The 24,737-nt window shown below is 39.0% G+C and overlaps 1 protein-coding gene and 1 long non-coding RNA gene across 3 annotated transcripts in view; one reads left to right on the top strand and one right to left on the bottom strand.

The window, feature by feature from the left end:
- LOC140542678 (kazrin-like) overlaps positions 1-24,737 on the top strand; it is a 264,173-nt gene that overhangs the window by 201,657 nt on the left and 37,779 nt on the right. For both annotated transcript variants that reach the window (XM_072665519.1, XM_072665520.1), the window contains exon 5: positions 17,329-17,436. In XM_072665519.1, the coding sequence (XP_072521620.1) occupies positions 17,329-17,436 (108 nt within the window). The remainder of the gene's footprint in view (positions 1-17,328; positions 17,437-24,737) is intronic.
- LOC140542679 (uncharacterized) lies at positions 14,853-19,012 on the bottom strand. Its single transcript, XR_011978151.1, has 3 exons — positions 18,930-19,012; positions 15,934-16,041; positions 14,853-15,695 (listed from the first exon to the last, which is right to left on the bottom strand). It is a non-coding gene; the product is annotated as an uncharacterized lncRNA (long non-coding RNA).

Raw genomic sequence — 24,737 nt, 5'->3', positions numbered from 1 at the left:
CCAATGACAGATTCCAAGTATTGGTATTTACTGTCACTTGTCAGATCCATTGGCAGAAAAGTACTGCATTGGTCTGTGCGCCAACAATTTCTGGACACTAGCTAGCTAGCAGTGGATTTACACACTGTGTGTCATGGATTTATTAGGATTTAGTTGTAGTGTGTCCAGGCCTCAAGGGAACAGAAAACTGGTTGGAGATCAGTGTAGGCCGGTTTAATGAGAGTGTGTGTGTGTGTGTGTGTGTGTGTGTGTGTGTGCGCGTGCATGTGTGTGTCAGTGTGTTAATGCAGAGAGGCGAACCTAAGAGACATGTGCCGTAATAACAGGCCTTTAAGCAGTCACTGCCCTGAATGCACTTCCCCTACTACAGCACCAGCTGTGTTAGAGTGTGTGTATGCTTGTATTTTAATTGTGTATGTGTTTGTGCTTGCGACTGTGAGTGTGTACTATGTGTTTCCTGTTCACACACAGTGTGCTTTAAAACCAGTAAGTCAGCAGCCTTTCAGTTGTAATGCTGTATGAATGCAAGCCTATTGATTTCTCCTCACTGTCCACCACTATAAATTCCCATTAATAAACACCATATTTCCTGCGCTGTGTGTGCAGCACTGGACATCAGCAGGCTGTAATTCAGCAGGACTGTGCGCAGTGTGTGATGATGGAGCCAGCCAAGGTTATTTTTTTCCCTACCACCACAACTGTCACGCTTGTTTTACTTGGTAAAACTTCCACAGTACTTCTACTTCTACTAGAAATGCTTTTAGAACTTTTTTGGAGTCCTTTTCACTTTTCCTCTTTCCTGTTAGTCTCAAATGTACCCTTTTTACTTTATTTATTTAGAATACAAACACCTATGAGACAGATTTTTTTTTTTTTTTTTTTTATATGAACGGAAGCCTTATTCCTGATTAATTTTCACAGCTGGCTAATCTAAGATACTTTACTTAGAGATATTACATAGGTTATCTAAAATGGTTCTAGTTAAAGCCTATAGATATATCTTAAAAATTTGCAATACTATATTGATAATTTTGTTTTGTGTGTTTAAAACCTTCACTGCAGTGTTTTTATTGAGGAGAAACAAAAAGTGACACTTCAAATATAGAAAAGGGTCGTCCATCCAAAGCTGTGTGCTGCAGCTCTCCAGCATGTAGGCAGATTATCATTTGTTGCTTAGAACGGAAGTTTTTTGGTATGTGTTGCAATTCGCTCACATTGTTTTCACTGTTTTCAGGTTTGAAATAATGGACTGATGTTTACAGAGATGCTTTTGGAGTGCTGGTACTGTGGGATATTGGCACTCCTAGAATGACTCTTAGCCAATGTTGTTGCAGGTCGGAACTAACTGGGGTATAATTGAGGTTTGTTGTAGTGTGTAGTTGGGCTAGGGACCTTAATCATGGTAACGGTTGCAGTACTATTCTTTCTTACTTGGTGACTTAAGGGACTTTTATTTAAGTTTAAATGTTTAATCACAAAGACATAAAAAAATAACGTATAGAGCACTTAAATATCCTCATTTAAATTATATGTTTCAAATCTTTCCCCAAATACAGTCTTGTGATAATTGTAAGCATGTCAAAAAAAGGTTAGATAATTATTGTGATTCTATTTTTTTTTCTTTTTTTTGGTTCAGCACATGCCTAGTGTGTGTGTAGTTTTGACAGTTATAAAGCCACCCAGAATCTCAGCCTCCCTTCTTGGAGGTGTGAACCCACCACTTCAGCAGGCGAAAATGACACTGACTTGCTGTAGCGGAAAACACAGCAAACTGACGGTGACAGTAATAGTATGGTACCTCGTCCACATGCCTACAGTGCTATAACATTTTATCTGCTGAAGACCGACAGCACACACAACCACACATATGCATACACACACACACACACACTATACAAGACTATACAAGACTTCTCTGACTATAGACTACTGTCTATACTGTAAATACACACTTCGCTAAAGGAGTTCCATATAGTACTATAGGACTTTAATTCTTAACAATCCTTTTGGTGTGTAGAACCAGAGAGGTTTTTAAAGAACTCAACAGCAGGTTTTACACCATAGAAAATAATTATTTATCATAATTTAAAGCAGGCCCAAATCATGATGTTCCCTCCACCGTACTTTACAGTTGGAATAATATTTTCATGATGATATGCAGTGCCTATTTTATGCCAGATGTAGCGCTACATGTTCTTTCCAAATAGTTTAGTCTCAGTTCAGTTTCATCTGTCCACAAAACATTTTGGCAGTAGCATTGTGGAGTGTCAAAACTTGTTCTTTTGAGTAAGTAGCGTCTTCCTCCTTGGTGTCCTGCCAGTGACACCTTGCTTGTTCAAGGTTTTTACAGACTGTAGACACAGATGTTAGCCTGCACCAATAATGCCTTCAAATCTTTGGCTGTCACTCAGGGTTGTTTCTTTACCTCATTGATGTCTCCGTTGTGCTCTTGGGGTCATTTAGACTGGGGGCCTATTTTAGAGATCCACAGTCCCAAATTGTCTCCATTTGTAGGTATTGTGGGTCTTTGACCCATCACTTTAACCTTTTCCAGCTTTATGTAAATCAACAGTGCATGAAGCAGTTCCACTGGAAATCACGGGGGCGGTATAGTTCAAGTAAGACATGCCAAACTCTGTCAGAACTTTTTTTTACACCGTGTACAGCTGTTTACACAGCTCTTTCATCTTTTATGTAGTAAGTACATTATCACAACCTCCTCTACCGTTTGTTTGTTTTGAGAGACTTTTGACACTGAACTACTCTCTAGTGGATGTATTGCTTCACATCCATGCCAATGGAAAGGACGCATGGAAGTAAGTGGGCAGTGATGGTTACAACATTGATCAGTCATGAGTCTAAGGTCCAATTCCACTGCAAGTCTAATAATGACTGTATGTTAGATTAGTAAAATTGCCAAAAAGAAATTACTAAACTGGTGACTACATTCTTAGCATTATTGCATGGCCTGGCCACTTGGACATTAACCTTTTAGCTTTATTACAAAACCTTTGGTGTAATGTGGAAAACGATGTAAATTCAATTTTGCTGTTGCTTTATAGTGTGTCTCTCTTTTTTTGTTGTTCTCCACAGTAAAGTGCTACTTGATGCTCTCAGGTGCTAGAACACGAGGACAGAGACTATCTGAGTGTGTTTGAGCAACTCCCTGTGTTCTATCACTGCCAAACCATGAAACCACTTTTCTTTTTCTTCCTCTTTCACACTCCCTGTTTAAGTCTGCCTCAGGTTTAACTCCTCCTCCACTCTCTCTCTCTCCTTCCCCATCATAGAAGAGATTGTTTCAATTCATCAGTGCCATCTGCGGCACGGCCGCGTTAATGATACACTGTAAATGGAAGTGCTGTGTGTGGATCTGACTTTTTTTCCCCTCCTGTCAGCATTCTGTGCCTTCAGGAGTATGGAGGAGGTCTATTCGTCAGAGTCATGTCTAAAAAAGAAGTGAGAGAGAGACTAAAAGAAAGCCAAAGTGAGAGAGAGAGATTGGGAGAAAATAGAAAGAGATTATCAGAGCTGTTATGTTAAATGATTGAATTCTGCTGATGGAATCTCAGGCAGTAATGAAAGCTCTGAACAGAAGTGGAAAAGCGTGTGCTGACGTTTAATCAGTTCTGTGTTCTCAGTATGAATGCTAGAGCTCAGCGGCAGTGTGGAGTGTAAAAGCAGGAGATATCACTTTGTGAAGTGCATTAAAGAGGGGATTTCGCACTGCAGAGAAAACATAGCCAACTTACAGCTCAAACTGGTCTCCTGCGAGAATGGCTACTTGTTTGCAGGTGTTCCTGCTCTGTGAAATGCAATGACTCCAGAAAGTGCTGTTCATCGCTGCTAGAGAGTTTGCATCCAAGGAAAATAAGGAAAAGCAATAAACTGAGAAACATAGGTCCTTCCATTTTGCAGAAATGCGCTCAGACAAGTGACGTTTCAAATCGCATAATCAATCCACAGTTCATATGGAATTCTTCCCTCAAACGAGCCCAGAATTTGGCCTGAGTGCGGAGTGGTGTAAATTTGCATAACTGCGTAATTGCACATAACATTTACATCACGTTTGAATGGAAACCTGGCTTATCTCTCTCTTTCTCTGTCCTTCTCTCTGCATCTCTCTTGTCTCCTTAGTGATGATAAATATTACAGTGATTTTGCTCTTGTCAGTCTGTAGCCCAGAGAGCAGTGAATGTCAGAGCAGTGAATGTCAGAGCAATTACAGTGAGAATTATTGGAAGCTGGAGCAGACTGGCAACTAGCCCGTGATTTTTCCAGCCCTGGGTGTGCGACACCTGACTAATTATTCACTCTGGCTTATTGGAACTGCTGTGCGGTTTTGTCTGCCAGTTTCCATCTCCTGTATAGAGCCAATCAAATGTTACTGTTAAACTGGCCATTAAAGGTGCATCATGTAATGTCGTTGGCAGTGACTTGCTACAGTGGAAGGAACAGTTTCAAGCTTTTGGTCTTTTCATCATATAGAAATGTAAATATTTCCATATTGAGTTATGTTCACCCTTCTGAAAAGCTGGCTGACGAGCTTAGCTCTTGACCGGGATAGGGTATGCTTTTGTTTGAGTCTGATTATTTAACTTGTCTACCAGCATGATCAACCTGACCAAGCCAGACAAACCAGTATGACAAAGCTTAACCAAGCTGGGTGACTAGCATTACCACTCTGGTTGACCAGCATGGCCACGCCTTCAGGATTGGTCTAAGCTGGTCTTTGATAGTCAGGGTGATTAAGAAAACTTACGCTATACTGATAAGCCAGCTGTTAACTAGTTCTTGACCAGCACATTGTATGTTGTATATTTAAACTAGAAGAACTTAAATGACAATGCTTGTTACCAGCAAACTTTTTATGGTAAAACCACCATACATAATTGTTCCCTCTCTGGTATCAGTAATGTTTCTGTTGATTTATGAGCACTGCCCCTTTCAAATGAACCAATAAACAAAGTGAAATGAAGAGACACTTAATGATGCATTAATGTGTTGGGGGTTTTTGTGTACAGGGTGGACCATTTATATGGATACACCTAAATAAAATGGGAATGGTTGGTGATATTAACTTCCTGTTTGTGGCACATTAGTATATGGGAGGGGGAAAACGTTTCAAGATGGGTGGTGACCATGGTGGCCATTTTGAAGTCGGCCATTTTGGATCCAATTTTAGTTTTTTCAATGGGAAGAGGGTCATGTGACATCAAACTTATTGAGAATTTTAATGGTGTGCTTGGTTTTAACGTAGCTTTATTCTTTCATGAGTTATTTACAAGTTTCTGACCACTTATAAAATGTGTTCAAAGTGCTGCCCATTGTGTTGGATTGTCAATGCAACCCTCTTCTCCCACTCTTCACACACTGATAGCAACACCGCAGAAGAAATGCTAGCACGGGCTTCTAGTATCCGTAGTTTCAGGTGCTGCACATCTCTTATCTTCACAGCGTAGACAATTGCCTTCAGATGACCCCAAAGATAAAAGTCTAAGGGGGTCAGATCGGGAGACCTTGGGGGCCATTCAACTGGCCCATGACGACCAATCCACTTAACAGGAAACTGTTCATCTAGGAATGCTCGGACCTGACACCCATAATGTGGTGGTGTACCATCTTGCTGGAAAAACTCAGGGAACGTACCAGCTTCAGTGCATAAAGAGGGAAACACATCATCATGTGGCCAGTGGCCTTGAGGTTTCCATTGATGAAGAATGGCCCCACTATCTTTGTACCCCATATACACCACCATACCATCAATTTTTGTGTTCCAACAGTCTTGGAGGGATCTATCCAATGTGGGCTAGTGTCAGACCAATAGTGGTGGTTTTGTTTGTTAACTTCACCATTCACATAAAAGTTTGCCTCATCACTGAACAAAATGTTCTGTGTAAACTGAGGGTCCTGTTCCAAATTTTGTTTTGCCCATTCTGCAAATTCAGTACACCGATCTGGGTCATCCTCGTTGAGATGCTGCAGCAGCTGGAGTTTGTAAGGGTGCCATTTGTGAGTAGCTACTGCCACTGATGTTTCTTCATTAGTGACAGTTTAATGCGTCCATATTTTGGCAAATCCAACACTGAACCAGTTTCACGAAACTTGACAAGCAGTTTGCTAACTGTAGCAAGGGAGATGGGTGGTCTCGTAGGGTGTCTTGCATTGAAATCTGCTGCAATGACCCAGGTATTGCGTTCACCAGACATCAACACAATTTCGATCCGCTCCTCACGTGTTAACTGCGATGTGCGATGTTAAAACCAAGCACACCATTGTTTTTAAAAAAACTTAAGTTGGATCCAAAATGGCAGACTTCAAAATGGCCACCATGGTCACCACCCATCTTGAAAAGTTTTCCCCCTCCCATATACTAATGTGCCACAAACAGGAAGTTAATATCACCAACCATTCCCATTTTATTTAGGTGTATCCCATCCTGTACTTTTTTTTTTTTTTTGCAGATTTCCAGGTATTGTTTTCAGGTAAACAATGTATCTAGTTAAGTTGAATGGCAAATACGTTTCTGTAGAAATTCATAAAATATTCTGCAATTGTCTTTTTCTTGGACTACACGACCAACTATTAAACTTAAAACTTTAAAATCTTTGGATGGTAAATTAGTTAAAGACACAGAATTCCTTTCCCTTTCCCATTCTGAATTCTTCATATTTCTTTCAACATGTTCTTGGAAAAGATTCTTGAAAAATGTGCTATGTAGTATTTCCCCCTGATCATCTGATTGTGAAAATATATCTTATGTTTAAATCCCCCTTGTGTTGGTGGTCATTGTGTCAGTACATCGGTTTCAGTTTCGTCATGTGTGTGTTTGTGTGTGTGGACAGGTGTGACATTAATAAGACAGTCAGCAGAGATGGAGAAGCTGATTGTACATGAGCTGCACAGAGAATGTCCAGCTCACACACATGCTGGAACCAATTCAGTGCTGTGTGTGTGTGTGTGTGTGTGTGTGTGTGTGTGTTTGTGTTTTATTCTCAGCAGAAGTGCTGTCGCCACGGAGATGGGAGTGAGCAGCTAAAGGCCAGTGTATTGCTGCAGTTGTCAGCAGTAATCACAGCAAAGTGCCAAGCAGAGTGGGCAACTGTATGTGTGTGTGAGAGAGCTTCCGACCTCCAGCATATGCTTTCACACACAATAAGTACTATACCTTAGAGCTTTTAGATGCCCCGCAGATGATTGTGTGTGTAACTGATGGAGCTCAGAATGAAAAGCCCTTTTATTTCTTGCACTTACACAAACCTGACTCACAAAGTGTTGTTTGTTTGTTTGTTTATTTATTTATTTATTCATTGGTGATATTTTGCAGTGGTTCTCTCTGATCAGATTGACTGCTCTGCATCACAGTCACACTATTTTCTCCTAATCTCTTGAACCTTAGGTTTATTATTTAACTATGGATCTTTTAAAACTATTGTTAATTATTATTATTATTATTATTATTATATTATTATTATTATTAGCATATCTTATATGTTCATAGGGTTCTATTTTAAAACTGGTGTTAAATATGACAGTAATGCAGTTATGAGACAAGTGTGGGGTTAATTAATGCTGGTTAGGCAACAACATTTTCTTTCATTATAATAAAATCTTGGTAGAGCAGATTAAACAGCAGAAGTGACTGTGTTTTTGCATCTTCCTTAAAGGGGTTAAGAAGTTACAGTGCTAATATTGGTACATACAGTACATGCTACAAGCAAGTGACTACTCCAGTCCTTTTAGTGGCTGTGGTTTGCACACTACATGAGTAATCAGCATAACGAGTCTGTCTGCTCTGCAACACCGCGTCTTTGTCACGAAAACATTTATTTTCTTCCAAAATAAATGTCCGTAAGACACGAGCGGTGCAAGCAGTTTGTGCCCTGAAGTGCAGTGAAAATACAAAGAAGACCATGCTTGTTGATGTTTGATGATGTCGTTTAACTCTTGGCCTTCTCCTCACCCCTTGTCTTGCGCTCTCCTTGGCTGTAGCTAGTTGACTTTCGGCTATTGTGACTTCCAGTCACAATATTTTTGCACACTACTGGATTTGGAGCTGCTGACAGGTCCAGATATTAAACCTGCAAGATATTTGTCAAGGGCTTGTGAGGCATTGGCGATTACTCTGCAAGCTCTCAGATCGCATCTTTCAGCAGTTCACACATAGCGACTAAACCACAGAATTGTTCACAGCTCTGCTCTTATGATGATGGATCGCATTGTCCACATAAATTGAACAAATCTCAAATAAGAAAGAATCTTCATGAAAAAGTTTTACAAAGAACTTTCTTCCAAAGAATGGTTACTAAATGAAGCCCAAAATGAAGCAAAATGTCATTACTTCCAATCTAAACAGTTCTCAACGTTGTTGATGTAAAATACAAGAGTATTTTTTCTGTGTGTGTGTGTGCATGCGTGTGCGTGCAATGGTGTAAATTAGATTTTTAGATGACCTATCACCATCAGAAATGGTGCGGTATGTGCAGTGGATGATCATTCACCATAAATAAGTTATAGTGGTTGCTGTTTGGCTGGAGTATAGCTGGTTTTGCTTTGCTGTAGAGGTCAGCATCACTCCAAAACTCGCCTCTCCTCATTATTTTTATGACCTTTGACCTATGCTGGCTGTACGATGATTACCCGGCCTAGTGAAGGCCGGAATATAAAACCACAATAACTGTTAACAGGCTTGCTTTTGCAACTGGCTATGCATGTTTTATGTTTAAAGAATAGTTTGGTGAAAATGCAGTGTCTCAAATGTGTCCAAAGTTTGTTCCTTTAGATTTTCAGTCCACCTACATGGATAATATGGCTAACAGGTGATGGAGGCATAGGTTACATTCACATTACCAGGCTGCTGAAGTTGCACAAAGAATGTTTTCAGAGCTTTTCAGATCGTACATGACCATCTAACCTTGAACGGGGAGATGGAAATTTACTTCATATGCACCATCTTTCAGTGTTAATGTGAGTAGGGAGAGAGTTTGGAGCCATATAAGATTCAGTCTTCATTTATGTTCATGGATCAGTCACATGAGTTTATTGATTAGGATAGTTGTTTAGAGCAGGCTGGATTACAGGATTAAGGGGTAGGTACAGGGGGCAAAATACATTACTGATGGGGCAAGACTGTAGGTTATGCTTGAGCAAGGCATCTTAGCATTAATGTAAACTCGGTCCACTATTATACTTGTATGAAATCTCGTGTATGTCTTTAATCAGGCACATGTAGCTGTACAAGTAATGAGGCAACATAATTATTGATTGTAGATTATAGATTACTAACATTTATTAATTATCACAATTTAGCTTTTAATAGCTGGCTTCCTATTACTGTGTTTTGCAGAAGGATGATAAACTAGTCCTCCTAAGCAAAAGACACAGTGACATTATCAGGGCTGTTCTCACTCACACAAAATAATGATGGAGGTTGATGACATGAAAGGCTGTTCAGATGGGGGTTGCATTGCAGCATATAGTATATGTATTGGATTTCAAAACCACAAATGAAAGTGGGCTGAATCGGAACTGAGAATGTGTGTTGTTTTTTTCTGTTCACAGTACCACAACACTTGAGAAAGATTAGATCGGATCTGAGTCAGAAAGTGGCAAAATTGGAAATGAGCAATGGGGCTTGTAATGTGAACACAACCAAATACCCACAAGTTATCGCTGTACAAATGACCCCTTCTCATGTGATTTTAGAAATGGGGTTATCTATAAACATGGACTAAAGAATATTGAATAGCTAAAATAGTATCAGCAGATATCTAAAAGCCTTTTCTGTACCTCTGAACAAGTATTAGCTGATTTGCTCAATTTAGAGTACAAAGGAAAATGGGCGTCATTCACCAATATCTTATTAATAATGAAAAAAAATGTTTTCAAGAAAGGTCCTAACAAAATGTCTATGTCAGATTTATGATGTGTGTTTAAACTGCAGAATTGTTCACAGCTCTTTTTTTTTAATGGTTAATCCCATTGTCTTTGTGAATTGAACAAATCTCAAATAAGAAAACATTGGGTAAAACTGTCTAGATAGGTTTTAAGAATACACTTCTTGGTGAATAAGGAACAGTTGCTGAATAATTCCCATTCAATGTGTTTTTTTGTAAGAACAGTCCTTGAAATGTCTAAACTTCTAAAATGCTGCAGAATGATGTCACTGTGCTAGCAAGTGAAAAGCAGCAGCATAAAAAGCATAAAGCCCACGGACTCAGGGAATTATTACATCCCTTGTAAACAGTGGGACTTATTTGTTCTTGGAGAATGGATAAAGCACAGATATGAAGCAGGCCAGCAGGAGTGTGTGTGTACAGCATTGTGTGTGTAATCTCTGTCCCACAGGCCTAAGAGCAGCAACAACAATGCTAATGCTGAATGTATTACTAATGCTTAATATAAGGAGACGCGAGGGGTTAAAGAACGAAAACTAGGCGCACTCCAGGCAGAGTACCTCAAAGGTCAAGCCTGTTGGCAAAGAGCAAATTCCAAAGGAAATCACTTAACCCTTGCATTGCCACTGTGTCAGGGCCTATCTTTAATTTTGACATTAAATATAATAATGCCACTATTAAATATAATAATAAACAACATGACAACATAGTTGTTAAAGTACATTAGCATCTCTTTACAAGTTTCAATCAGGCTGGAATTCAGGTGGGTCTATTAGACTTCACTATGGACTTATACATAATTGAGGTCATCATACAGTGTGGACAGCAGCAAACACTGATGATGAAATGTAGACATGGGCTTTTGCTGACTTAGGGTTATAAAAATACTAGCAAAAACGAGTAACATGACTAGTCTTTGGTCAGTAACTGATATCATTGAAGTGCAGAAAATCTGCAAATTATTGTTCTTTCACATGTCACATGTGTTCTATTCTATGGTTAATATACACAGTTTAAAAGACTGCACTTGGCATCATTATCCTGTTATGTTACACTGTAAGAAATTATGTAAGCAGTAATGTGCTAGTGTAACCACATACAAGATTTTAACAGGAACATTAATATGCTCTACATTTAATCCACTATTCTATTTTCTTGCATGTGTTTCATCAGAGATTTTCTAACAGGGGAAATGTAAATCCACTGTTGTTTAGCTCTGGGGAAGAGTGCAGCACTTGGCTCAGCCAAATAAATCAGACCTTGATGTCAGTGAAGCACTGTGTTTTAGAGCAGTTTCCTTCAGTGTTGTCAGGAATTATAAAAAAAAAAGTATAATTTAAAGGAAAACGTCTTACTCTTTTCTGCTGAAGCGGGACCGCTACTCCTAGATCTTTAGTTCCGACAATAAATGTCAGAACCTAACTGGAAAAAGCTTTATGATGATGCTAATATCTTCTAGTAGAATTTCAGAGCTTGGCCTGCAGCAATAATACTGGAAAAATATATTTTACATTTTCAATGGTGAATTAAACTTTTTTTTGTCTGACTTAAGAAATGTAATGAACATATACAAAATGTCTAAAAAGTGTTGAATATTTAGTTTTGTTTGTTTTACTGAAAAATGAGGGGTGAGCTAAAGGTAATGTTTATGAAGAAAAATGGTATTTTGAAATACTATTCCAGGACTTCCTTACTATTCCAGTGATGACGTTGTTTGCTTGTCCCTTCGGTCACTTCCTAAATATGTTGGTGGTTACTCTGATGCATTTAGGCCTTCAGTTCTTAGCGTTTGTTTGTATGTATCTATCTACATACCAAAAAAACTAATTTCTGCATGGTAGTTGAAAAATGTGATGAATTAGTATTGTAGAGTAGTATTGTCACATTTGCAGATTGTTTAAATAAATAAAAAACTACTAAAAGTACAGACAAATTTTAAACTGTTTTTAAAGCATTGGGGGTCCTGAAGGTTGCACACTGATGCCATTATAATGCACTGACATACTTAATGGTTATAAATCACAGTCATTTAGTTATACACAAAGAGGTATTACAAATAAATGTTAGTACTGTTAATACTGACTGGGTTTAACACAGGGTGCTTTTAACACACAGTGATTAACTACATGATGTAACACGTTAGGACATAGCTAACCTTAGTAGCATGAGCCATTGAGTGATTGTTGGAGATCATTTCTGAATACCAGCAGTGCTACACACCGCTGTGTGATATAAACTTTTTCCTCTACCCTTTTCTTTTTGTTTTTCTGCCCTTAATAAAACATGGGGGTGCAGGTGGTCCTTTGGAAGAGACAGAAAGTCTGAATCAAAAATAATAATAATGTCAACGTGGAGTAATACCTGTGAATCAACACAATTGACAAACACTTTCAAGCAGGCCATGACCCATTGGTCAGGTCTGGCCAGTGTCTTATTTATTAGCGCTGAAAAACGTTTTGGTAATGAGCGTGCCCTCTCCCCATTCCGCTTAATGACTGCCGGTGTAGCAGAGTGCACCGCCTGTTACGAAACAGCCCAAATTACATTCTGCGCTGAATAATGCCCTGCCCTTCTCTATCATTGCACTCCATTACTCACAATTATCCATACACAAATACCTGCTCGGTTAGATTTGATAAGTTCCAACAAACCGTCCCCAATTTTCATTTATATAGCCTCTCATCAGTATGTATTAACCAGGGCAGGTCTTTCTATCAAGGCTCAGAGAGAGCAGCAGAGTGTGAAAGGCTCTGAAAGAAACGGGGAGCTTTTTTTTTTTTTAAACGAGAAGAACCTTCAATCAATATCACGTTCCTGCAGCTATCTGCGGGAGAAGAAGGAGAAAAAAGGCACCCACCCACACAGAAAGACCAATACCATTTCATTTTTATTTTCGTCCTTTTTTTTTCTTGCTGTGGTCACCAGCGACCTGCCCTGGAAAACGATACCACGGCACAACAGGGATATTATTGCCTCCACTCGGCCAAAAATGTATTTCTTCTAGAGGCCCCTCAGAGCCTGTAACCCGAGACCGTGGGACAAGGAGAAAAATGGAAGGACAGAGAAGGTAGAAAGAATGACAGGAACAGAGAAATTGAAGATGGGAAGATGGAACAAATTTGCCAACTACCGCACTGGTCCTCATGTGCATTTCAAATGTAGGCAAATCATAATAGCTGAGCTGACGGGTAGATAAGCAAGTGTGGAAAGTGGCAGGATCACATTCATGGGGGGAAACCCCCAAAAAATTGATCAGCTCCTTTAGTTCTGGAGATATGAGGCAATCAAATTGGTAACACTTCCTTTTACAGTCCCTTAAGCTCTACACTCACTTATTTCACTCTGCTCTCAAAACAATTAATTCAACGTTGCATGGTTTCTACCAAAGTTGCAAACATTCAGGTTTCTGGTCCCTGTTGACATGATTCATGAAATGCATCCTGCAGATTTCTTTGGAGCACATTCATGCTGCAAATCCCCTGTTCTACCACATGCCAAAGGTGTTCTAATGGATTCAGATGACTGGAAAAGCCACTGAATAACTCATTATCATGTTCATGCAAACAGTTTGTGACAAAGTGCATTTTCTAAGGGAATAGCTATTAGAAGGTAGGTTAATAGTGGTTATGAAGGGATGCACATGGTCAGCAATAACACTCAAATAGGCTGTGACATTCAATTGATGATTGACAGGTATTAACATCCAAACTGTGATCAGTGGATGATTTTGGGACTTGGAACTACAGAGTCACCAAATATTTGTCAACCGAAATTATCAATAAGTGAAAAGACAGAATAATGTATAGCGAACAATGGTGTCTTTTAATGACGCAGTCCAAATGGCGAGGCGCGAGGCGCTCTTTGTAAATATGTCAGCTGTGTGGAAGATTACTCAAGAATGGCAGATATTTAATGTATGTAATTTTGTAAAAAACAAAATGGCAAAATGAATGAAAACCTGTGATAAACCTGTGATACGTGCACCTTTACGTTTAAACCAGAAAATCAAACTTTAAGGACTACAGCGGGACTGCTGTAGGAGATCAGAAGGCATGTGTACAACAGGTGTAGCAAAATGTGTTTGTTTTCTTTTTTTTGGACACTGTTTCTATTTTATCAATATAATATTGAAGTGTGCATGCACATTGCACAAATTCTAATCAGTGATCATTAGTTTCCATTACTTGATAGGTACATAAGCCTCATGAAAAGAAGCAAACTTCAGACACCAAACACGTCATGACTTACTGACTACATTTGGAGTAAGGAGGGGGAACTGTGTTAATAATCTTTTTCTGTCCCTTTAAGCGCAGCAGTGTCGTTGTGGAAAGGGCACTTTAAAAACTGCACTGCTGCAGCAGATACTTCAATTAGAGGCTGGAGCTCAGGTATGCAGTCAGCCATGAAAAGTGGCTGGAGGCAGAAGTGCTGGGAGAGAGCAGCTGACGCCACCTCACATAACGATGTGGAAAATGACGAGGGCTGTCCGCGGATTGCCCATCAAAACTTACAATAATTGACGGGCTTCCACTGTCTCTCCACAAAGAGCCTCAGAGACTCTCTCTCTCTCTGTCTGTCTCTGTTGTAATATAGAGATTCTTGATTCCCACACATCATTATATATTTATATACTATACTATATATACATTATATATATATACTGATCAGCAATAACATTAGCACCAGTTGAAGATGATGTGTTTAAAGCAGGAAAAAATGCAAGGCCAAATTGTGATGGCTAGACAACTGGGTCAGAACATCTCCAAAGCATCAGGCAGGGCTTGTGTTTTTTTCTGGAATACAGAGGTCAGTGCCTACCAAAAGTGGTCCAAGAAAGGACAACCGGTGAACCGGTAACAGGGTCATGGGCACCTAAGGTACATTAAGGTACATAAAATCAAAAGAAACAATATACAAATATTAGTTATATTTTTTATTTATGTATGTATGTATACCTTGGATTTTTATTTCCTCATTTCACTTTTTTGGTTTCTGCCTTTATTCATTGATTTATTTGTGTCCATAGTGTAAAGCTTTTGAACAAAGTATGAACAAAGGCAATCAGGTGTCTTTCCCTAATGTTGGGATCAGTCTAGAGAAAGTCACATTACATTTCAAGCTGAAAAAAGATAATTTAGGAGGTTTTCCCTGCTGTTGAACATAGCGGTGGGTCACTGTGGCCTATTAGCAGGCACCTCAGTTTGATAAAACACATAGGTAGGTGACTAACTATATACATTTCGCCTTAATTAGCTAAACTTAGATGACTTACGACCTGTCTCTTAAAATTGGCTCAACTTTAAAACGATCATAATATGAAAAAGAAAACAAATTTCTGCTTGCACGCTACTACACTGGCAAATACAGTTCGATTAATTGCATGAAAATGAAATTTCACAGTACATACCACTCATTGAAATACACTTACAACATATAAGAAAACATGTTAATTTTATAAGGGTTAGTGCTAAAGTGTGTGTTGCCAGAACAGACAGTAATATTGTGGAGGATTTGACGTCGGAGCAACATATGGTGCCAATTTTCGGTTGCGTTTATTAATGGTGTCTGCTGTGCAGCTTGCTGACATGGCCGTATCCCGCCCTTGTTCTGTCCCGTGTGATGTAGTGGGAGTGTGCGTGCTGGTCTCTGGTGGCATTAATGCTGTGAGAATCCTTACAGAACGCACTGCAGATGATGGATGATTGGTGAAGTTCTTAGCGAAAGACTGCTCTTATCTCCACAGGCCGCACCCCGCTAGCATCCTCATCTTACCCCAGCATTCTATAGGGGAAAAAAAATCTAAAGAAAGAAAATCATCATCATTCTGAGCACTGTTCTGCTTCCTAAATGAAATTGCTACTTGTCACAGTCAATGCGGCGCTGATTGCGGCTGCCGCGTGGGCCGCGGGTGTTGGAGGATGAGTATTTGCTTATGAAGGCCATTCAGTGGATGTGCTGCGTTTTCTGCTATGTGTCATTGTAACAGAGTTAATTACAGTTTAACGGTAATAGATGGAAGAAGCCTGCAGTGACTCACATGATTTAGCCCTCTCACACCTCCTGCCCGGAGGAGGACGGCTCTATCCCAACATTCAGCACTCTGGGGGAGGAAAATGTCAAAGCTGCACAGCCTGTACGGAGTCTGCTAAAGAATAGTAAGGAAAAAAACAATATTAATAAAACAGAATAAAAATATATACAACGTACAGTGTGTCCAAGTTTCTTTTGTAATCCAGAGTGTAAATAGGAAGTTTTTTACAGCCTCTACTCTTTTGAGAAAACTTCTGCACTACACTACACTGCTTTCTACATTAAGTTGGAAATTTGTTGTGTGGGTTTGATTACATTCAGGCACGAGAGCATAAGTGATGTCAGATACCAATGTTGGATGATAAGTTCTGGATCAAAAACACCAAGCCAACTCACTCCAAAGGTATTGGATGGAGCTGCATTATTCCACTGCTCCAGAGCCCGATACTAGGAAGCTTTGGTGTTGGGCAAGGTAACCTTAATCTCTGCCCGAGATACTGGTAAAAATGACTGAAACTAACTGAACCAGAACTGGTTTTTCAGTCGCCTGCCAGAAACAGTAGGGGGCCCTAGTACTTTTAGGAGTGCAAATATACCCCATCACAGGATTAACTTTTTGTTGTATCTGGTTTAGTCATTTTTATCATTAATGTTTAAATAGTTCTGACCAGAGGAGGATGGGTCCCCCTTGTGAGTCTTGGTTCCTCCCAAGGTTTCTTCCTCCAGCTTTGAGGGAGTTTTTCCTTGCCACTGTCGCCGTTTGGCTTGCTCACGGGGAGTCCTTCATGTTATTTCTTCTTTCTTCTCTGTCTCTGTCCTTTATTAAGTACTAATTATGTAAAGCTTCTTTGTGACGACAACAGTTGTAAAAAGCGCTATACAAATAAATCTGACTTGACTTGACTTAAATGCTGTAATTAAATGTATGCCAACAGATGTCACAGAACATTCACAAACATAGAAGTATCTTGTTGTATTTGGGACTGTAAATGTACTCTAAATGTACTCTGGTTTAGAAAAGATTAGGTTCAAGTTGAAGTTTTTGATGTTGATGTTTAGCTTCCGAAAGCAGCAGAGCCACTGTAGTGCTGAGGGATTCAGGACAAGCACCAGGTTCACCAATTTCATTAACAGTGACATGAGGTGCATCTATATTGCCAAAATGTAAATATTTAGATATTTACTTGCAATACAGTATTATCAATACAATATATATTACTGAAATTCAGTATCTTTGGGGAAAAGATCTTTGGAATAAAAGTGTTTATTAAGGAAAATACAGGAATACACAGATGGTAATCAGATGTTTTTTTTTTCCGAACTTCACCAGTGTGATGCTACTTAATGCTGTGATAATGGTGTTGCAGGTCTCTGAGTAAATGTATGCTTTCTCTCTATGCAGATCCAGTGGTCCACCACAGACAGAAGGCGGTGGTGTCTGATATCTGCTTTCAGACGGATATGTCCAGCCTCATGGATTTTGGCACTCCGGACTCCTCGCTGGATAAAGGTAGGATATTACTCAAGCAGCTGTGATTCTTAAGGGTATGCAGAAAACAACCTTGAAGTTTGTGGATTTGTGGAGTGTACTAAAGTGCATGTTAATTGGTTGTCTTGTTCTGTATTTGTGTAAAATGCAGTATGTATTACCCAATAGTGCATTCTAGTTTAAAGTCTGAAGAGTATACTGTGGCTAGTGTTTAAGAGCCAGCTGTGACCTCATAACAAGAAAACATATCTGGGGACAACTGAAAATCTCTCTCCACCCACAGCCTTTCTGCCTGAAACCTGACCTTATTTTCTAACTTTTAACATCCAGTCTAAAATAAATTATACAAGCAAAACCACATCTTTATAGTTAGCCAGTAAGTTACATTTACTCTGGCCTCATTTTGCAATTTTAACAGCTGAGGTCAAGTACAGCCACCTTCAGATAGATCTTTACACCTTCATAGAGGGATAAAAAAAAAATATTTGTGGGAACCAAAAAACTTTTTTGTTGTTTGTTCTGTTTTAACGCTGTAAAAACTATAGTAATACTATAATGTAATATATAGTTTAATATATGTATATAGTAATCATTTTGTTGTTGTTTTTTTCTCTGTGGTGTAGATACTACCAAGTGAGCACTATAATTCGATAGTCCTTTAGAAGCTGTGCTGAAGTCATGTCAGACCAACTACCAACATAGTTTGGAATCAGACAATCCTTTACTGATTTCCAATGGGCCTGTTTCGACAGGGGAAAAAATCATTCTAGGTCAACTGGAGGCACATATTGGTCAGTTTTTTGGCAGCCCAACACCTCTGCTAAAAGGGTCACTGTAAAACTACTCGTAGAAAAATGGTTATAAGCCTCCCAAAAAATTCTTTAGCCATAGTAGAACTCTTTCTGGTGCTTTGTGAAACCAGTTGCAATTTAAATGTGCAAAAAATATGAAAAATATGTAAATGTCTTTTCAGATAAAACATATGCAACATATTTACAGTCATACATAAATTGTATAAAAAGTCATACACACATTAAAATATTTGTGTTATCTAGTACAAAACGTTATTTGCATCGGTGTTAGTTTAGCATTAACACAGCTTAGCGCAGCACATTATATGGATTTCTAGGAAGTCATTTGCATTTCAGAGGTGCTTCTTATTTATGATTGGTTCAACAATTCAGTATTTAATGACTTGGAATAATCATGCTTTATTAGTGCTGTCCTGTAGTTAGGGCTGTCGCGATAACAGCACTTTCACAATATCGCACTATTAACAAGCAAACCACAGGGCATGGCAAGCAACCGGTGCGGTTGGGCATAATTCTGGAACATGTTTTTCTTCGTGCGCAGCTTACGCAACTCTACTTACGCTGTTTGTAACGAGACAGATACGTGCAGTCACGTTTACTGCATTATGAAAGTTTATTGAAAAGGTGTTGATTCAAAATCAAACCCGTAAACAGGCGAGAGGTACAACTGGAGCTCTGATAACCATAGAACAACAAACTTACAGGAGATAAACCGGGGAAGGTCGGCATTACGGTGCAAAGAGTCATTGCGTAGGGAGAGGTTAAGCAGCGGAGCTAAGGAAGCTTTGTCCCGATTGGCCGGAGTGGTCACGTGAGCAAGCAGAGGAGTCTGGGAAATTGAGTTCATATACAACGACTGGTGGTAAAACTGCAGATCGCAATGTTGAGCCACCCTAAACCGCTGCAGGGTTAATTCTTTTACCACGACAGCCCTACCTGTAGTGTCTTTAAATGCTAAAGCATGCTCATGGTTTCTGACTGGTTCCTCTGTACAAAAGATCATGTTTAACTCGAATGCATGTGATGTGTCCTCCTCACACACAACACACAGCTACAAGCTTAACTGGAGTCTTATTCAGAGACACTCAATTAAGCCAAATTCCCTCATGGTTGCACACGACTAGCAGTAGCAGTATAACTGTAACATTTAGCTGGCAACAATTCATTTCCATATGTATCCCCCCCCCCCCCCCCCACACACACACACACACACACACACTCACTCACACACACACACACACACACACACACACACACACACACACACACACACACAATCCTCTAGAATCTCTCGTCACATTCACAGAGATATTCTAAAGTGCATTAATCACACAGCCATTCAGCACAATCTATAGGTCTTGTTTTAAGAGTCTCATTTTCTGTCTATAATGACTCTTATTATCGGCTGTGGCTTTCCCTCACAGTGCCCAGCACTGTCACCCTTAATCACAATCTTTATCTCTTTTTCAAAGACAGCAACACACAGCAGCAGTGCCTGTAAGGACACTTATACACACTTCACAAGCTCTGAGCATTAAGTCTGGGTTTATTCATCTTTTTGTATCTATTTTCTAGCCTATTCTATTTAATTATAACATATATCCTTCTATATATCTATATGACACATTTCTATTTTATTATACTGCATTGTGTATTCTGTTTTTAGAATTCTGCATCTCCCCCCAACTCTTAATTGTGCTCGTTTTCTTCTGTTCTACATAAATCTGTTTTATTCTACTCCATTCTATTGTATACTACTTCATTCTTTTCCAGTTTAGTCTGTTTTCTTCTGCTCTATTCTGTGTTGTTCTGTGTTGTCCTACTTTTAATTTGTTTTGCTTTATTCTTCTTCTCCATTTATTTCCAATATTAGTCTGTTCTGTTTCAATCTATTTTATATAGTTCTATTTTATCCTACTTTTATTTTGTATTGCTTCATTCAATTTTACTCTGTTGTGTATGGTGGATGTAAAGCCTTCAGTTCTGTCCTATCATTGTATTATTATGCATATTATTCAGATTTCTTGTATTCTATATCATTTAATTCTTTTCTTTATTATATTGTCGGTTTGTGCTGTATTGTGCTACATCAGTTCTTTTCAGTTCTGTATTGTTCCTTTCTTCTGTATTCATTCAGTTTAATTTTTTTAGTTCTGCACAGCGTTATTCTACATAATTTAGATCCACATTATTCTGTATTGTTCAGTTGCTTTTTATAGAATTGTAGTTTATCTACTCCTCGGTTCTGTTCTGTTTGTCTATTCCTTACAGGACTGCAACTAACAATTATTTCTTTAATCAGAGATTCGATTTACTATTAATTGGTTAATCAAAATGACCATCTGGACATTATAGAACATTATAGAAAAAACAGTGTTTAGACTTTTTTTTAGACCTTTTTTATAATATTCACATCGCTGCTTGACTAATAGCTATGAACGAAGCATTTCTGTTGACGTTGATGAAGGCCACATTCACTCACACAGACAACAGCTGTCCTCAGATGCCTCGCTTACATTCATACAGGCCTTTTGAGTTCAGACTGAAAATAATATGTTGTGGATGTATATTGGAGTGCTTTGCTTGGGACTGAGCAGCCTAAGTGGTTTGTGTGCAGCATGTATAGATATATCGTAGCCTTCGCTGTTCTGAGCCTGGGCCTCTCTGGATGAAAAGCAGTAATGATTCAGAGCTAAGGGCCTGAGTGCTCTGGAGTGTTGCTGCTCGCTGTATCTGAGCTTCTGCCACTCAGCTGGGAGCCGCCAGAGGCCTCTATCAGCCCGGCTCTATTAGCTATTAGCTCTCTGAAGGCTTCCACACTCATCCGGCGCTTTATCTGACAGCACATCCCACGGGCCGCAGTGCAGAGACGGGTACAGAGGAGCACGGCCTGGGGGTGGGGGATGGTGGTGGGGTCTGCCAGCATTACCCAACACTGACTGACTCACTTTAGCAAATAGAAAAGAATAGAAAAGGTAATGTTAAAGAAAGAGTTTAACATACACTTGTGGGGAGAGAAGAGTAAGTTGCATCTTGGTGTTTGAAAATGTGTTGATCTGAAGGTGCCATTTCTGGACAACAATTTAAGGATGTTGTGAATAATTGTAAATGGTTATAGTCATATTCAATAACATGCACTCTATTCGGTTCTATATAAAGAATAGAGAAAATTCTGTTCTATATTTGGTTCTCATCTGATGTCACTGTATGACTGCTTTACCATTTTTGTGATTGAGAGGACCTTTGTCCTACTAAACATATAACAACATACAACGAAAATCCTACTAATCATATAAAACATATAACTTGTCCTACTAAACATATAACAATATACAACCGCTGTCCTAATAATCATATACAACATATAACCTCTGTCCCAATAATCATATAAAACATACAACCTCTGTCCTACTAAATGTATAGCATTCAAACTCTATTCTACTAAGTATATACAATACAACCTTGGTTATACTAAACATCTGTCCTACTAAATATAAACATACAACTTCTGTCCTACTAAACATATAAAATGTACAACCTCTGTCCCAATAAACATATAACAATATACAAACATATACAATAACATTTCCCAAAAGGAATTTTTATTCCTTTATAACAGCTGCAACTGACATTTCACATAGTGCGGTAACAAACTGACCAATTACATCAGTTTAGTGCTGCAGTTGCAGTAAAAGCATTCACTGAATTAACAAGTTGAATGGGTCTTTCACACAAAATCATGCAGGTTTCGCTGTTTGACAGATGTTCCGCCCCCAAGCTGAAATGTGTGAGTTTTTGAGAGCTTCTGCCTCTGAGTTTGACTGCGCTCCAATTGCTTCAACGAACTCAGCAGAAGATGATCACTGATATGGTTGTGTGACTGAGATGAACGAATAGCTATAATTTATTGTAATCTATAGCTTGCATTTTCTTCCATGTTCCTCTATTGAATTCTACTCTGATCTACTCAATACATATTTATTATTTTATACTGTATTCTGTGTAGATCTGTTCTTTCTACTTTTTTTATATTTTATTGTACTCTTTTTCTGTTCTACTCTACCACTTTGGGTCTCTCTGAGTCTAGAGCTAATCTTTGAAATAATACTCTCTTTTAAGGTACCAGTAGCATTCTAGTTTTATTTTGGTTCTCCCAGTGCTGTAACTATTTTACAGCTACAGCTGTGCATCAGTGTGCATGTAAATGTAACTATTCCTAAAGAATCACAATTGATTTCAATTGTTGTGAGGTCAAAGAGTTTACACCCCTGGTGGTGTTTGGTTTCTGACCATTGGGTGGAGCAAGAGAGCTGCTGAAATGTGATACACCTGCAAACTCACCTGAGCTTTCAAAGGCCATTCTACCATCCCCCATCACAGTGTGTATGTATGTGTGTATTTGTGTTTGAACAAGACTGGGATAAAATGGTGTCAACTCCACACACCCCTTCAACCCCACCCCTGTGACTGTGAAACTGGGCGGAGTGAGTGAGAGAGAGAGAGAACAGGTTGGAGGGGTGCAGAGGGGGAGGGGAAAGAGAGAGTGAGAGAGAGAGACCAAGAGAGATAATAAAGGAGAGAAAAAGAGAGGTGGAGTAAAAAAAAGAGAGAGAGAAATACTGACTTACACAAGGGAACTCCTCCCTGGTAACCTGGCTGGGAGGAGCCAGTTCTGGCCTGAGTAAGAGACTTGTGTGTGTGTGTGTGTGTGTGTATGGGTGTATGCATGTGTGTAAAGCGTGGAGGTTATGAGAACACACACCAGGCCTGACAGTGGCGTCCATTGGAGCCGGAGCTGTTGGGGGCATGAGGTCTGATAAAGAGGACAGCAGGCCAGGTGAGTGTGTGTGTGTGTGTGTGTGTGTGTGTGTGTGTGTAGGTATATGTGTGTTTAGGAGCTAAATTAATGGGTCACTCATTCACTGCGGTAACTAGCATTCTGGTGTAGACCTCTCTGAATGTGTGTTTGTGCCTAGCACATGTGTAATAATAATAATGGCTCCTAGTTTAAAGATTAATTTCCGTTGGAACCGTTTAAGGTGCAAAGTTTTTCTTAGCCCTACATGACATTCCACAAGTGAACCTGATTTTATTCACTTAGCGTTGCTGTCTCCGAATGTGTGTATGGCTCTATATTTGTATTTAATTTGATATGGCAGCATTACCTTTGTAAATCATCAGTCTTAGTTGACAATTGACAACCAAGTGACAATATATGAATGAATCTGAATCTGAATGTAGGCATGTACAAATATAAAGATGTCTGTAAATGAATTTGGAGGATTTGACTGTACAGTAGGTACAAATCTGTGATTACACATTGTCTTCATTTATGTTGTTGAGTGACCTTACTGTACCTGAGTGACCTGTAAAATACCTTTGTTACTCTTTTGTCGGCATATGAAGTGTTTAGAGCTAGAAATTGTGATGTGTTTTACCTCTAAAACAGTCACATTTACACACAACCAGCTTTGATACATAATGACTTATTCGCTGAGTCAGCCTCTTAGGAATGGATTAGCTAGAGGATGTTTTAAAAGCTATAAACCAACATGATCTTCCACAGCTGACCAGCTTTTAACACTCTGACCTTTGATCCCTCAAATCGTCCTTAGCTGGATATTTTCAGAGCTGTTATGATGTCACTGTGTTTTTGTTACACGTTGACATTACTGGAGTTAAGGTTTGTGTCTCCAACGTGTGTGTGAGTGAGCAATCTGCACAGAAACACTGCTGTATACTGTGACTTCATTAACTCTACTGGTATATTATTCACTTAGTCTTAAGTCATGTTTCAGTATTACTATGGATCATTCAGTAGCTACTATAAAATGACACACACTATTACACAATATTCAGTATGTTCTATGAATAATTCCGTATCTATAATTAAGTATTTAATATCTAGTGTGAATTATTCAATATCTTCTATTAATGATGTAGTATCTATTATAAATGATTTAATATCAACTATTAATTATTTAGTACCTATTATGAACTTTCCAGTGCACTACAATACATTATTTAAAAACAACTAAGAATGATTTAGTATCTGCTAATTATTGCACAGTAACAACTATAAATAATAGTGTCCAATTAGAATTATTCAGTGTCTACTATGAATCATTTATTATGTAGACAGTGTCTACTATGAGTCATTCAGCAACTATAATGGAGTAGAAGTCAATGTACTAATCGACATGGTCACACAGTGCAGAACGGAGTTACAAGGACTTTAACATGACAGAGAGAAAAAGTAAGAGAATGAGGAATTGAGAATCCACAGTTCAGTGCTTTATGTGACAGCAGCCACAAGGCCAGCATGGCCGTCCTTTTGTTTGTGGGACAAATATCTGACTTTGTATTTGTGCGTCTTAATCCCTGCCATAATCTGTGAATGTAATCTGCTGTAAACCTATGAAGACTGTCAGAAAGATCAGAGACACAGCTGGTGGGAAAACACTGATGGCAAATCAAACTCAAATCCAGTATATGACACTACATATTCAA

The sequence above is a fragment of the Salminus brasiliensis genome, chromosome 21 (assembly GCF_030463535.1).
Source record: "Salminus brasiliensis chromosome 21, fSalBra1.hap2, whole genome shotgun sequence".
NCBI classification, from domain to species: Eukaryota; Metazoa; Chordata; class Actinopteri; order Characiformes; family Bryconidae; genus Salminus; species Salminus brasiliensis.
Note: the sequence above shows the minus strand (reverse complement) of the source record. Positions and strands in the feature narration are given on the sequence as shown.